This window comes from Lissotriton vulgaris, chromosome 7, assembly GCF_964263255.1.
Source record: "Lissotriton vulgaris chromosome 7, aLisVul1.2, whole genome shotgun sequence".
Classification (NCBI taxonomy): domain Eukaryota; kingdom Metazoa; phylum Chordata; class Amphibia; order Caudata; family Salamandridae; genus Lissotriton; species Lissotriton vulgaris.
Window position 1 is genome coordinate 820849844 of NC_141695.1, and position 13247 is coordinate 820863090.

At 46.2% G+C, this 13247-nt stretch overlaps 1 protein-coding gene across 1 annotated transcript in view; it reads left to right on the forward strand.

Annotated features, from left to right (window-relative positions):
- Positions 1 to 13247, forward strand: part of DNAH17 (dynein axonemal heavy chain 17) — a 15539113-nt gene that overhangs the window by 12757131 nt on the left and 2768735 nt on the right. Inside the window, exon 67 of the mRNA XM_086931082.1 lies at positions 1484 to 1688. Within this exon, the coding sequence (XP_086787208.1) occupies positions 1484 to 1688 (205 nt within the window). The remainder of the gene's footprint in view (positions 1 to 1483; positions 1689 to 13247) is intronic.

Sequence of the window (13247 nt, forward strand, 5' to 3'; positions counted from 1 at the left end):
ACTCTGTTTAGTTCAGTAAGTCTCAAAAAAACAGCAACAGTCATCATGTGATATTTTGTGACGTCAGTGAAAGATGGAGGACAGTGTAAATACGATTAAGGTTAGCTTAAGTTCAAGTCATAGTGTGTTTAATAGGTGGAAAAACAACTACCACACAGACATTCATGCTAATAGGGTGGTAATGAGGATGCATCTTCCTTTCTGTCCAGGGTAGTGTCAGAGTTTCACAGTAGGCATCCCATTAAATTATCTATCCTGCAACTATAGCAGAACACTCTTTGTGTTCAGTAGATGTAAGAAGGGTACTTTAGTTCTCCTTAAACAAAACAAAGTTACTTGAAAATCCAACCAGTTATTTGTTAATTATTGACAAGCAACTGGGTTTTGCCATATCTAAACCATCTGTTGCCAGGTGTATTGGTGCATTAATTTCATCAAGTCACCACTTTGTGTATAGTCCCTCCCATGAAAACGTTGCTACAATTCCAGTGAAGGAAAGCAGCCCCCACGTCGTGGCTCAGGAATGTTCCACTAGCAGATGTTTGCAAAGCTGCCACGTTAAGATCAGTGCATACATTCACAAAGCACTATGTCCAAGATTCCGACACACAAGTTGATGCATAAGTGGGACCAATTTAGGACATCTTCACTTATCTATATTTTATTCTTAGACCTAAAATCTTAACAAAACTCCTGTTTGTTCCACCCAATAGCCACAGGAAATGGGCTCTTAGAGTGCTATTCAAATCAAATGTCAATGTATATTTAATGATGCAGAAGAAATGGTTATTTACTTGTGGTCCTGATTCTGCATCATGGGATTGTCCATTGTCGTAAAGTACTCACTCGCCCTCCCCAACTGTGTTATCTTGGCCATTAGAAACAACACTATTTTTAACATATTCTGCCTCTACTTAACTCCGCCAAAACGAAATGCCGGGGGGGGAGCGGGGAGGGGGGGGGGGTACTGGGAGGCCACTCCCAGTGCAAAGCATCATGTGTGAAGGAAGCTGTCGGGCCTTAAACCGGTAGGAGCCTATTTTACAGCTTTACAATTTAAGTCCAGCAGGCTGCTGCTTTCTGTCAACGGTAGACAGTTTTTGTAAACATTGTTGCATGTCAAATGCAATGCTGTCTTGAAATATGCTCTGTAGAACTTTTTCCTCACCACATTTCAAAAAACCTTGTCTGGGATAGGCTTTTGAAAAATGCTGCTGATTATATGGGCATATATGGACAAAAGCACCCTGTGTGCATAATTACATGGAAAAATATTTAGGAAGAAGTGTTTCGGGGTCCATGCACAGAGTGAAGAATTATTATTAAATAAGGATTCCTACGATGCTGTACAAGGCCCACCAGTAGGTAACCATTTGTTTAGTCGTTGCTGCAGTATGATGACCAATCCAAAATCAGGTTATCAGTTTTTCTATTATTATGTAAAGGTGATATTAATTCCCACTTGTATTTGTCAATTTTCTAGATATATTAAAATAGGTGATAAAGAGGTTGAGTACCACCCAGAATTTCGTCTAATTCTGCATACTAAGTTCTTCAACCCTCACTACAAGCCAGAAATGCAGGCTCAATGCACGCTGATTAACTTCTTGGTAACCCGGGATGGACTGGAGGATCAACTGCTGGCTGCTGTAGTAGCGAAAGAGAGACCTGATCTCGAGGAGCTGAAGGTATGAGACACAAACAAGCATTGGTAAATGCATTAGGTTTTGCCTATGATTAATAATAAGCTGAGTTTTGTTGTAAGTTGTAGCTTGCTGAGTAGTTGTACAATATAAGTTACAGAAAACCTGTTAAAGTGTTGTGACCTGTATATGGATAAAAGCAATATATTGCGCAGTACCTAGTTGTATTATAAAGTGTGATTAGGTAAGTGGTGGATCAAAAAGATAGCAGAGAGAACATTTTTTTGCACTCCTATGATAGAAGAAAAGCTAGAATCTTTATGCATGTTTCTATGCATTCCGATGTGTTGCAGCTTCTTTTTTTACTGGCTTCTATTCCACTGTTTCAAATGTCTGTTTGCAACAAATAACTAACAGGTGTTTTATGTGTTTAATTTTGTACTAGAGGTTTTAATTATATTCTTCATGTTTGCAAACATGCTCGGCCTTTCACATGAAATATCTATGTAGCTAGGTTTTAAGAGGTTTGTGGGATAAGTGATTGTAGGAAAGTAGGATCTGCTTACATGGTTACCCTCACTTTTTGCTGGTGTTCAACTGTTTTCTGACTAGGATACCGCTGATAAGGACCCCAGTCACTGTGCTTCCTCCCAAAATTAGTAACAGTATATACTTGGGTACATCCAAGATTGGACACTGGCGTACCCTTGTAAGTCCCTAGTCGGGGGGTATCTATCATGCTCAACAACACGACAAACTGAAATCAGAAAGTTTTCTGCCATCCATCAAATCTTTGTATCTGCTTTAAACTGTCATGTCTGGGAGAATCAGGCAGCCTTATTTGCTTTCTTGTGGCAAATCTATATATTCCTCCAGGGAGAAACTTTTCTAATTTGTTAAGTACACGTTCCTCATATATTCATGAGATAGCTGCCTGGAAGAATGCCACTTGGTTGTATTAGTGGGAGATTTGAAAGCAAAAAAAATGTCGAATTCTGCACTAGAGATGTATGCCAATCCAGACAAAGAGGACATTTGGCCTATTCCAGATTCTCTGCTACCTCATAAAATAAAAACTGACAAACGGGGTCTTCTCTGGCTTGATAGTATCACAAGCATGGACATGGTCATTTTAAATGGTAGGGTTCGGCTAGATAAAATAGCCGATTTTACTTTCAACTCCCGTCATACAGAAAGCCTATTGGACTACGTGGTTGTCTCCTACCAAATGTTTGGGGCCTGTGAAAATTTAGTGGTTTCTCTGTCTATATGGAGTGACCACAGTGTATTGGGTTTGACAATAGCCTTCAATTTACCCACATTGAACCAAGGAAACCTGGACCAGGGCTCGGTGGTTTTTAATAAAGCTAATGGTCCCTCCTTTTGGACCCCAAAAGAGACCACCTAGGTAGGTGTGATGGTGAAGAAAGTTTACATAGAATGGCAGGGTTCTAATTCCTTAAACATTTTACAGTTTTTCGAAGCACAAATGAAGGAGATAAAAAATGCAAGTACTGACTCAACTGGCCCCGTGCTGCAAACCAGGGTTTACCACTGCTGAAAGTGTTAAATCAAGAAATTAGCCGTCTAATCAGAAAACAACATTTACAATTCTCCATTGGTAAACAACAAGAAATCAACCACCTTAAGCGAGCTAGAAATCATTATAAATTTAGAGAAACGAAAAGGGAGTTTGATGCCAAATGGATCGGGTTAAGGGAGGCCGCCAGAGCCAAAAACTAAAAAAAATACTACCACCTGATCGCAGAATACTGCAATTCAGGACAGAGGGCTCTGCCTATTTCAATCCCAGAAAGTGAGTGGGTGGCCTACATCTCACTATTATATAAAACTAATGATACAGTACCTTTTTTGACGCCCTCTATAGAGGAGTCTTCTCTTCTGGAATATGGTCTCCCATCTAGGGATGAAGTAGTGGATTACATAAAGAATAGTAGATCCTCCGGTGCACAAGGGCCGGATGGAATTCGGATCGTGTTAATTAAAAAGGAGACAGCGGCTTTGGGAGCTTTTTAGCACCTTTGTTTGATTTCTGCTTCCGAACTATTAATATCCCCTCCTCCTGGACGGGGAGCATTATAGTTCCTTTGTATAAAAAGGGCCCAAAGAGTCAACCTACTAGTTTTAGACAGATTGCGTTGTTGGACGCTACAGGCAAATTATTTGCAAAAAGCATACTCTGTCACCTGCAGCAATGGCCCAATGATCAGAACATCTTACCAGCTGAACAGGCAGGCTTTAGAAAGAACCATGGAACCCTGGACAACATTGTGGCTGTCCAGACCATTGTAAAGAAATATAATTTCTCATGAAGCATGCCAGTTTATACGGCTTTCATTGATTTCTCCACAGCGTTTGATAAAGTGGATTGTCAAACTCTGTGGAGAAAGCTTCATCATCTCGGCATGCCACACCATCTCCTGGGCCTCTTGATAGAATTACATACAGACACTTGGTGTCAGGTGATGATGGGAGGCCAGCAAGGTCTATTTTGCAGGATCGAGACTGATAATGGGCTGAAGCAGGGCTGCCTGTTGGAATAACATTAGTGGCTAACCTAGGGGGATTCATCCCCAATAAAAAGGAAAATGATGTTCACGAAAAAGTTGGAACAAGCCACTATGAACGAATGTATTTTTCATGTCATGCTTGGCAGAATGAAGTATGTACATATATGAAATTATTATTGTGTTATTGTTTTGGAATTTTATCATGCACTTTATGCACTTTATGGTCTTAGCCATTGAAAAGCAATAGAAATGTGTGTAGATAGGTACACCTTAAGATGGCCGCCATGATTCCTTGAAGGTATTGTCCGTCTTTTATGTTGATGTGAGCACGAGAGGCTGGCGGGCTTTAAAATGGCTTTGTAATTAGAGCACTAACTGACACTGACGAAGCTTTTCACAGCAAAACGCGTCTGTCTGGGGTGAGGGGGGTTTGCAGAATTAAAATCTTTATACCGGATTCCAGTGTGCTTGCCGTTTTTCTGACGAAGGAGGTCAGATTGTGTTCGAATATATATATATATATATATATATATATATATATATATATATATATATATATATATATATATGATCTTCCAGGCACGTTAAATTCAGTGAGGGGGAATGCCTCTAGAATTGGTCCATTGTATATAGGTTCCCTACTTTATGCAGACGACGTTGCAATTTTTGATTTAACTTCTATTGACTTGCAAAGTCGACTTGATGCCCTAACTAAACATGCTGAGGATCATTTTCTGAAAATTAATATTTCCAAAAGCAAAATCTTAATCTTCTGCAAGAAAGGTCATACAATAAAGAAAGGGTATAAGTGGTTGTTAGGGCATGAAGAACTAGAATTGGTCGACTCATATCTGATAGAGACTTCTAGCCGCAGATTCCTTAACGTAGAAATACCCCCAGGCGTGAGAATAGAACCTGAATTTTGTTTTGCCACAGCATCTCTGCGCGCGGGGGGCCATACCACGTAACTCCGCCCTGACGTCGTCCACGGACATGACGTCAGCGAGGCCACATAAGCCCCAACCCGGAGCTCTGACGTATGTTTTCCTTCTTTTCCACGTGCATTGCGGATCCAGATTGTGTCCCTTGACCTGTTTTCAGGCCTTCTTTTAACGCTTTGCGTTGAGGAACAGTGTGCGAATGCCTTGGGGTTTCAAGACATGTACTTCTTGTACGCGTCAGATGTCGGCGACGGACCCTCACCCTATTTGTATGTGATGTTTGGGTGAGCACCGTGATTCTATGGACTGCGACGCTTGTCAGCATCTGAAGCCAAAGTCCCGGCGGGAGCACAAATGTAATTACTTTCGGCCCGCTTGTTCAGATCGGTCTCATCACCCCGTCCATCCCCTACCTCGGAAGGACCCAGAAACCGCATATTCCGACTGTGGCATCGTCCTTCACCGAGGCCCCATGGGCGTTGCTTGCCCACCAGTAAGTCTTACAGCTTGTCACCGAGGCCTGGTCCTCATTCTACTGAGGGCGCGGGATCCCCTAGGGACGTGCAGCCTTGCTAGTCACCACCCTATCTGCTGTTTCCTGGCGTTGGGGCAACCAGAGCCCAAATGAAGGTCTACGCTATGGCTCTGCAGGATTCTTTGGCCCCCCTCCTTTTCCTGAGATGTCCGCGGATCCCTTGCCATCTGCGGGGACTTCCGCGGAGTCACTGGGGATTCGACCGTGGCACCGACGAGTTCGGCTTCAGGTTTTGGAGGTGTGGTGTCGTTGTGGTGCGGCCCTTCGGGGTTCCCCTCTTCAACCCACGGTGTCCCTGCCTCACCGCAAATCCCTGCGGGGGTCCCCGTGATGTCGCAGGAGGTCGCCGGGACTCGAGGTTCGTCCCCGAGTTCCCCACGGTCCTCTGGGCAGGCAGCTGCCTTACCAGAGGCCATACCGGCGCTGACGGCTTTCTTCCCGGGTCACTCTCTGCACTCTATGCAGGCGGTTGCCTCATCGGAGGTTGGGTCGACGCCTTTTTGGCGCCGTTCCGGCTCCGACCCGCCCCATTCTCCTAGGACGCAAGTGGTGGTGGAGGTCGATGCGGCGCCGTGAGGGCCACTTAGGCACCCAACGAAGTTGCGTCAGTGCCTGTGACGGACTCCACAGCGCTGTCCTGGCGTCAGGTTATCTACTCGTCTCCGAAGGTCCCTTTCTCTCCGGAGGTTTGTAATCTCATTGTCTCCTCTTCACCGGAGACTGGACACAGCGTAGTTGCTTTTTCCTCTGCATCTTCCAGGGAGGGCTCTTCGCCGTCTCTGCAGCCACAACCCCGGACCCTCCTTTCCGCAACTCGCCGTTGGTTGCCCTGCATGCTTCTCCGCCTTCTCCGGAGGCCCCTCAGGCTTCTCACTCGTCCATGGATCTTTCAACCTACAGGGGCTGGCAGTTTCTTCCTCCAGCTGGACTCGGGGATGAGCGGCTTAGTTTACAGCCGTCGCCCACCAAGGAATTGCTTTCTCCCTTGCGACGCCCTACGGAGGCGGGTGTAGCCTTTGTCTGGGCCATTTCCATGGCCGCTGGCATCTTGCAAATGGGCAACCCAGTCACCCCATTCCCTACGGACCATTTGTTGGAAGTTCTCCACTGGGGCTCAGGTGGAATGGAGCTGCTGCTTCCATTTGAATCTTCACTGCACAACTCTCTTCTGGGGGCCTGGGGGCATCCTGCCACGGGAGATCTGGTGCCTCAGCCGCTCCACCACCGCCACCGTCCTGCTCCGCATGATCCAGTCTGCCTTTCTTTCCACCCTTCTACCCAGGGCCCTATCCTGCAGACTGCGTTTCCTTCCTTGCCTTCAGTGTTGTTTCCTCCATCACAGGAGGCCCGGTGGTTGGATTCCTGGGGACGTAACATCTTCGCTTCCACTAATGCTGCTTTGCGGGCGCTCAACCCACTTCGTGTCCTGGCCAGGGCTACCTCCAGCCTATGGGATTCTGCAGAGTCCCTGCTGTCTCATTCCTCCCATGAAGGTGTCTCTGCTGATCTGCGGCACCATGTGTTGGATGTCCGGGAGTTGGCCACATTTATTCTTAGTTCGGCCTTGGATGTTTCTGATGCTCTCCGCCGCGCTATGGCAAGTTCTATGGCTCTCCGCCACCATGCTTGGTTGTGGGATGCTGCATATCCAGAGAATATTAGGGAACATCTGGTTGACTTGCCCTTTGATTGGGTTCTTTTGTTTAACACCCAGGCCGACTCCACCATTCAACGGCTCCTTGCGGGGCTCTGTCCTCCTCCCCCTCTGTAAGCTTTGGCTTGTCGGTCCTTAAGTGCTTTATGGGATGTGCTTCTTCCACCTTTTTCTTGGGCCTAGTGTTCGGTTGGCCCGTCTGTGTGTTCTGTGTGGTTTGAAGTGCTTACCGGGTCCTTAGGTTGGCCCCTCTGTGTTGTTGGCTGCTGGTACAGCCCTTTGGCTTTTGTGGTGTGGTTGTTTGGAAACTGTTTAGGTCTTCAAGTTGGGCCATCTGTGTATTTTTTGGCTGATTGGTAAGCCATCTGTGGTACTACCCGCAGGTCCTTTATGTTATTGTCCTCTGCTGCTGGGTTTTTTCCCTAAGAGGTGTTCCCATGTTGTGTTTGGGATGTGTCATACCCTAAGTGGGGTACTTGTAGCTATTGTGTAGCTCTGTCCTGTGCTGGGAGGGTGTGGACACCTTTTCGCGTTCCTCGATTTTCCTAGCTTCACTGTATATCGCTGGTGCGGTCTCTTTTGTCTTAGCGCAGCTTGCGCTGCTCCAGGTTCTGTCCTCTGCCTTGTATTCCAGGGCGGCTAAGATACTTCTAGTTAATGTTATTGTTAATTTTATTTGTATTTGTAAATCGCAGACTGATACCCGAAGGTGTCCTGGTGCTGTGAGAAGACATACTGTGAGCTGGGCATGGGGATAGCCAGTTAGATTGTGAACAGCCACGTTTTCAGTGCCTTTCTGTGTTTCAGTGCCTTTTAGTGTTCTCCTGGGTTCTGGTTGACCGCCTTAGATCTGTCCTACATATTTCTCCTCTTTCTCTTCTGGCTGGTCGCACTTCTTCTTGTGAATTATTATTATTATTATTATTATTATTGACATTTGTTAAGCGCACGGCTACCCCCAACGGGGGTGTCCCGGCGCTAAGGATTGCGAATGAACAGGAGGGAGAAATTAGCAGCCCGAGAATAGAAAGGTCTTTAGTTTGCCCCTGAATTGAGATTCAGTGTCAACAAGACGGAGACTGATGGGTAGGGAGTTCCATATTTTTGATACAACTACTGCAAATGCTCTGCCACCCCTCCTAGCAAGGCGGAATCTGGGGGGGAGTAGGAGCCGGAGATGGTTAGATCTGAGGTTGAGGGACGAGTGAACCAGTTTTAGTCGCTGTCTCAGATATAAGGGGCCTTTGCCATTCAGGGCCCTCAAGACTAGTATGAGGGCCTTGAATCTGACACGAGCAGAGATTGGAAGCCAATGCAACTTCCTAAGATGGGGTGCAATGGAGTGGCGGTAAGGGACTTTACAGATCAGCCTAGCTGTGGCATTCTGCACCATCTGCAGCCTGTGTAGTAAGTAGGCAGGGAGTCCGAGATATAGACTGTTCGCATAGTCCAGATGTGCAGATATCAAGGCGTGGGTCACTGTCTTCATAGCCTCTGCGGGGAGAAAGGGGGAAATCTTTTTTAGCATGTGTAAATCACCAAAGCATGAAGAGGTGACTTTCTGGATTTGGGGTTTGAAAGATAATTCATTGTCGAATTGAACTCCAAGATTGCGAGCTGTCTCTACCGGGGAGGGTGGTGGATTGAGTTCTACTGGCCACCATGAGGTGGGTGACAAGAGGTTTGCTTGATTAAAAAACAGGACCTCTGTTTTATCCGTGATAAGTTTTAGCGTGTTCAAAGTCATCCACGCAACAATGTTCGAGAGACAGGTTTTAAGATTTATAAAACCAAGGGGTGAGTGGTCTCTGTGGAAAAGATGAGCTGAGTATCATCAGCATATGAGATCACTCTAACCCCAGATGTCTCAATCACCTTTGCTAGGGGTGCGATATACATGTTAAAAAAGAGGGGACTGAGAGCAGATCCTTGGGGTACCCCACAGCCCAGTGGTTTTTTGTCTTTGGACCAAAAAGGCCGGCACCATACCTGTTGTGTACGGTCCGATAAAAAGGAAGTGATCCAGGCTAGAGGGGTGTCACAGATCCCCAGCTCGCGGAGTCTGTTGAGAAGGATGGCATGAGAGACCTTGTCAAAAGCTGCGGACAGGGTGAATTGGGTTGTGTCTCTGGAACGGTCCTTCTCTGGGGCTTGTTCTTGGGTCTCTGCCTTCGTCTTGCGCTTGGCTTCTTCAGGGCGCACTGCTTCATGGTGTTTGCCAGCTGCCTGCTGCGCACGCCTGGGCATTATAGTCCGACTCTGTGGGCCCTGGTGTGTGTTCTTGTGCTCCTGCCCCTTGTTCTGCTGGAGCTATGCGTGACTGTGTCTTTCTTTTCACGCCTGCGATTCTTGGCTGTGGGGCTGTTCCGGCCTTGTCCGCTGCTTCGAGATTATGCCTGTTCGGCTGTCCCCGTCGCTGGGTATGTCTGTGTTATCCTGCGGCGGGCTCTGCCTCCTGTTCCTCCTCTTCTCCTTGAAGTTTGGGATGGTTCTTTCTTCTTTGGTACTCCTCTGGCACTGTCTATCACTCCGGGGTTTTCTGACGAATGTCCCTTGTACCTTGGCTTGAGGTATCCTGGCCTTCCCTTCACCTTGTTCTTGCTTCCTTCGGCTTGGTGGGGGTTGGGCAGCCCGTCCTGTCCCCATGACACATGGGGCCCTGTGTTTCTTCCAAGCTGGGGAGGTTCTCTCGCAGGCCCTCCTCCCCTCTGAGTATGTCTAGGCTATCTATTCTACGTTAAGGAACCTGCGGCTAGTAGTCTCTATCAGATGTACAAGTTACTTACCTTCGGTGACGGTGTATCTAGTAGAGACAATTCTAGCCGTAGATTCCTTCATGACCCGCCCTTCCTCTCCGTTCTGTGAGGACCTTCAGCTTGGTTTTCTGCACTCGCCTCCCTCCGGGTGGCTTGTCTTCTACGAGAGTCTTCTTCACTTCCTCCCTGGTGGGGTGCTTTGTTCTGTTTCATTGTTCCACCCCTTCCTTGCTGGTACTTGGTCGGTTGGTTAATGTGTACTTCTGCATCCCAGTGCCCTGTTTTTTTCCAATGTGGGGCCCTACTCTTACTCTTCTTCCTTTTTAATTTCTTGGGGTTCTGACTCCTCTGCAGTTCCCTGGGTTGGGGTCTCTTGGTTGTGCCTCAGCTTTTAGCTCCGTCCAGGAGATGCGACCCCCCTTGATGGTGTTGTCTTGGGGTGCTTTGCCGTTACTCATCCTTCCGATCTTGTTGCCCTTCACGGTTGTGGATTGTGGTTGCAGATTTCTGTTGTCTGCTATTACGTCTTTAACATGTTTTTCTGCCTCCAGGGAGGATGTTGCCTTCGCTTTGCAAATTTTGCTTCTCACAGTTGTGCTCTGCTCTTTCCTGCTATGGCTTCAGTACCACAGTGCCTGGCACTTATCCAACTGGTGCTGTTCCTCACCTTTCATTTCCTCCCTTTTTCTGTTTCACTGCTTTTTGCACACTGATCCCATACTCTCACAGTTTTGTTTGTGATGCATTATGGAGCGGAAAAGTTCTCCGAAGAAAACTGACATCAGCGCGCTGGGGTGGGTCTTATGTGGCTTCGCTGACGTCATGTCCGCGGACGACGTCAGTGCGGAGTCCCGTGGTACCACCCCCCGGTGCGCAGAGATGCTGTGGCAAAAAATTATCCTTGTCCATTCTCACGCCTGGGGATAATTCTAAGTAAAGGAATCTGCAGCTATAATCGTCTCTACCAGATACAACGTTACTAAAGGTATGTTACTTGCACATTTGTATCTGGGAATGGTTTTTGCAAAAAACGGGCGAGACTCAGAACATATTAAATTATGTGTTGGTAAGCCTGGCTGCCAGGCTGGAGCTCTGAATAAATTTTATAAAATTTGTGGGAGATGTCATTTTAATCATGTCCTGTCAGTATATAAGGTTAAAATTTCGCCCTCATTAACTTATGCTGCAGAAGTATTGGATAATAATTACTGGCTCGCCTTTGACAAGGCTGAAGGCCGGTTCTTCCGCCACATTGGTAATCTAAATTCTCTGCCCCCCCCACGTGTTTCACGCTTGGAATTTGGTTTAGTCTCCTCTTTTATTTTAGCTCTGTCAGCGGTCCTGAGGTGGGGGAATGCTCCCCTTTGGGGAGATGAGGGCTCCCTTAGGGCGTCCCTGAGAGTGTAAATCTTTGACAAGCTAAAGGATCAATCAGGATTTCTTAGATCATTTGCTTATGCAAATGACTTATTTGGGCTCAGCTTAAATAGTAATTCATCTATGCCAAAGTCTGCATTAAAGCTATTCATAAAGAAGTCTGCAAGCTCGGTCAGTATGGCAAGAGATATATGCTATGTATGTATATGTATTAGCAGCGTCAGACTCCTCCGATCCAGCTCAAAAAACCTCCTGACTACCCCCAGATTTAAAAAAGTACGCTCTGGGGGGAAAACCTTTCAGGTATGTGCTTCTTCTCACTGGAACAAACTCCCGATCTCCATTTGGATGATTCAGGAGGAGCTACCTTTTCGCAGAGCACTGAAAACATTTCTCTTCTGCTAATTCCATCTAAGTAAGATCGAGCATACACACAGAAGCGCCGGGACACCCCGTTGGGGTAGCTGCGCGCCATACAAAACACACTAAATAAATAAATAAATAAATGAATGTGCTTGAAGTAAATCTAAGTCCCAGAATGAGTTGGTCTGTGGTAGTGCTTTGTGGAAAAGGCCGCAACCTTATTTAATTTGGAATCATCCACATGGGATTAGAAGACTGATGCTTCTTCTGAAAATTAATCTGTTGTCCTTAAGACATGTTACTGGCATATTGGATAACATCCCGAGAGAGGAGAGAATTTGCGTTTGTGTTATACTCAAATCCAGGATCTTAATCATGTCCTATTTTTATGCCCGAAATTACAAAGGGCAAGGCGTTTGTTTTTAAAACCATCATTTATTTCAAATGTAATATTCATTCAGCCCAGGAGGCCAGAATGTTTGTTTTATCCCCACCAAAAGAAATGGTCTGTTATAGGATATTCCAATTTTTTAAAACATTTCTGGCTATTCATTAGGAAATACTTAAAATATTTCTATTAGGTTGTATTGTCTAATGGGTGGATATCGATGAAGTTTGTACTGTATAAAAAGCATATTCACCCTTCTTTCGCATTTTTTAATCTATTGTTGTATTTTAGGAAAAAAGGGGAAATACTTTTTGTATTGTATTTAAAATTGTCTCTTTTACTGTATTGATGCATTTTGTAGACCACCGTAGGAGTTCCTTAACAAAGAAAACGTTTTGACTTTTACTTTGTAAGTCCCTAGTATATGGTACTGAGGTACCTAGGACATTGGGTACAACAGGGGTCCCCCATGGACTAAAGCCTGCATTATGCCACCCGTGGGAGACCACTCATTCTGTAGCCACAGGCCTGCCATTGCAGTCTGTGTAAGCTGATGCTAGTACCACTTATGACAGACAACATAGGTTTCCCAATATCTCAGGTCACTGCACTTAAGACCCATAGGTCACCCCTCTAGCGGGCCTTCCAGTCCTGAAGACAGGGTGCTCGGTCTGAAGTGTGAGGGTGCCCCTGCAGGAGCAGGACACGCCTACGGAGTCTATTCTCCCGGGTTGTAAGACCATCCGCCATATAACATATTGAGGGGCATTGTGTCATTACGCGATGACCATCTCTAAACTGGCTTGAATGAACCTGGGCATGTTTGGTATCAAACATGTTGTAGTCATACCCCAACATCGTATCCAGTATTGGAAGTTTGATTCGATCCACGGTAGGGCCCCTCTGGGAAACCCTCCATGCTCCGGGACTGATCTAACAGAGCCTGACAGCAACCTAGGGCTGCTGCTGACCACAGACACAATTCTGCCCTCCTGCTGCTGGTCCAAGCCCAAGCAGGGGAAGGTAGGACAATAGGTTTCCTGTCACAGGAAGGTGTGA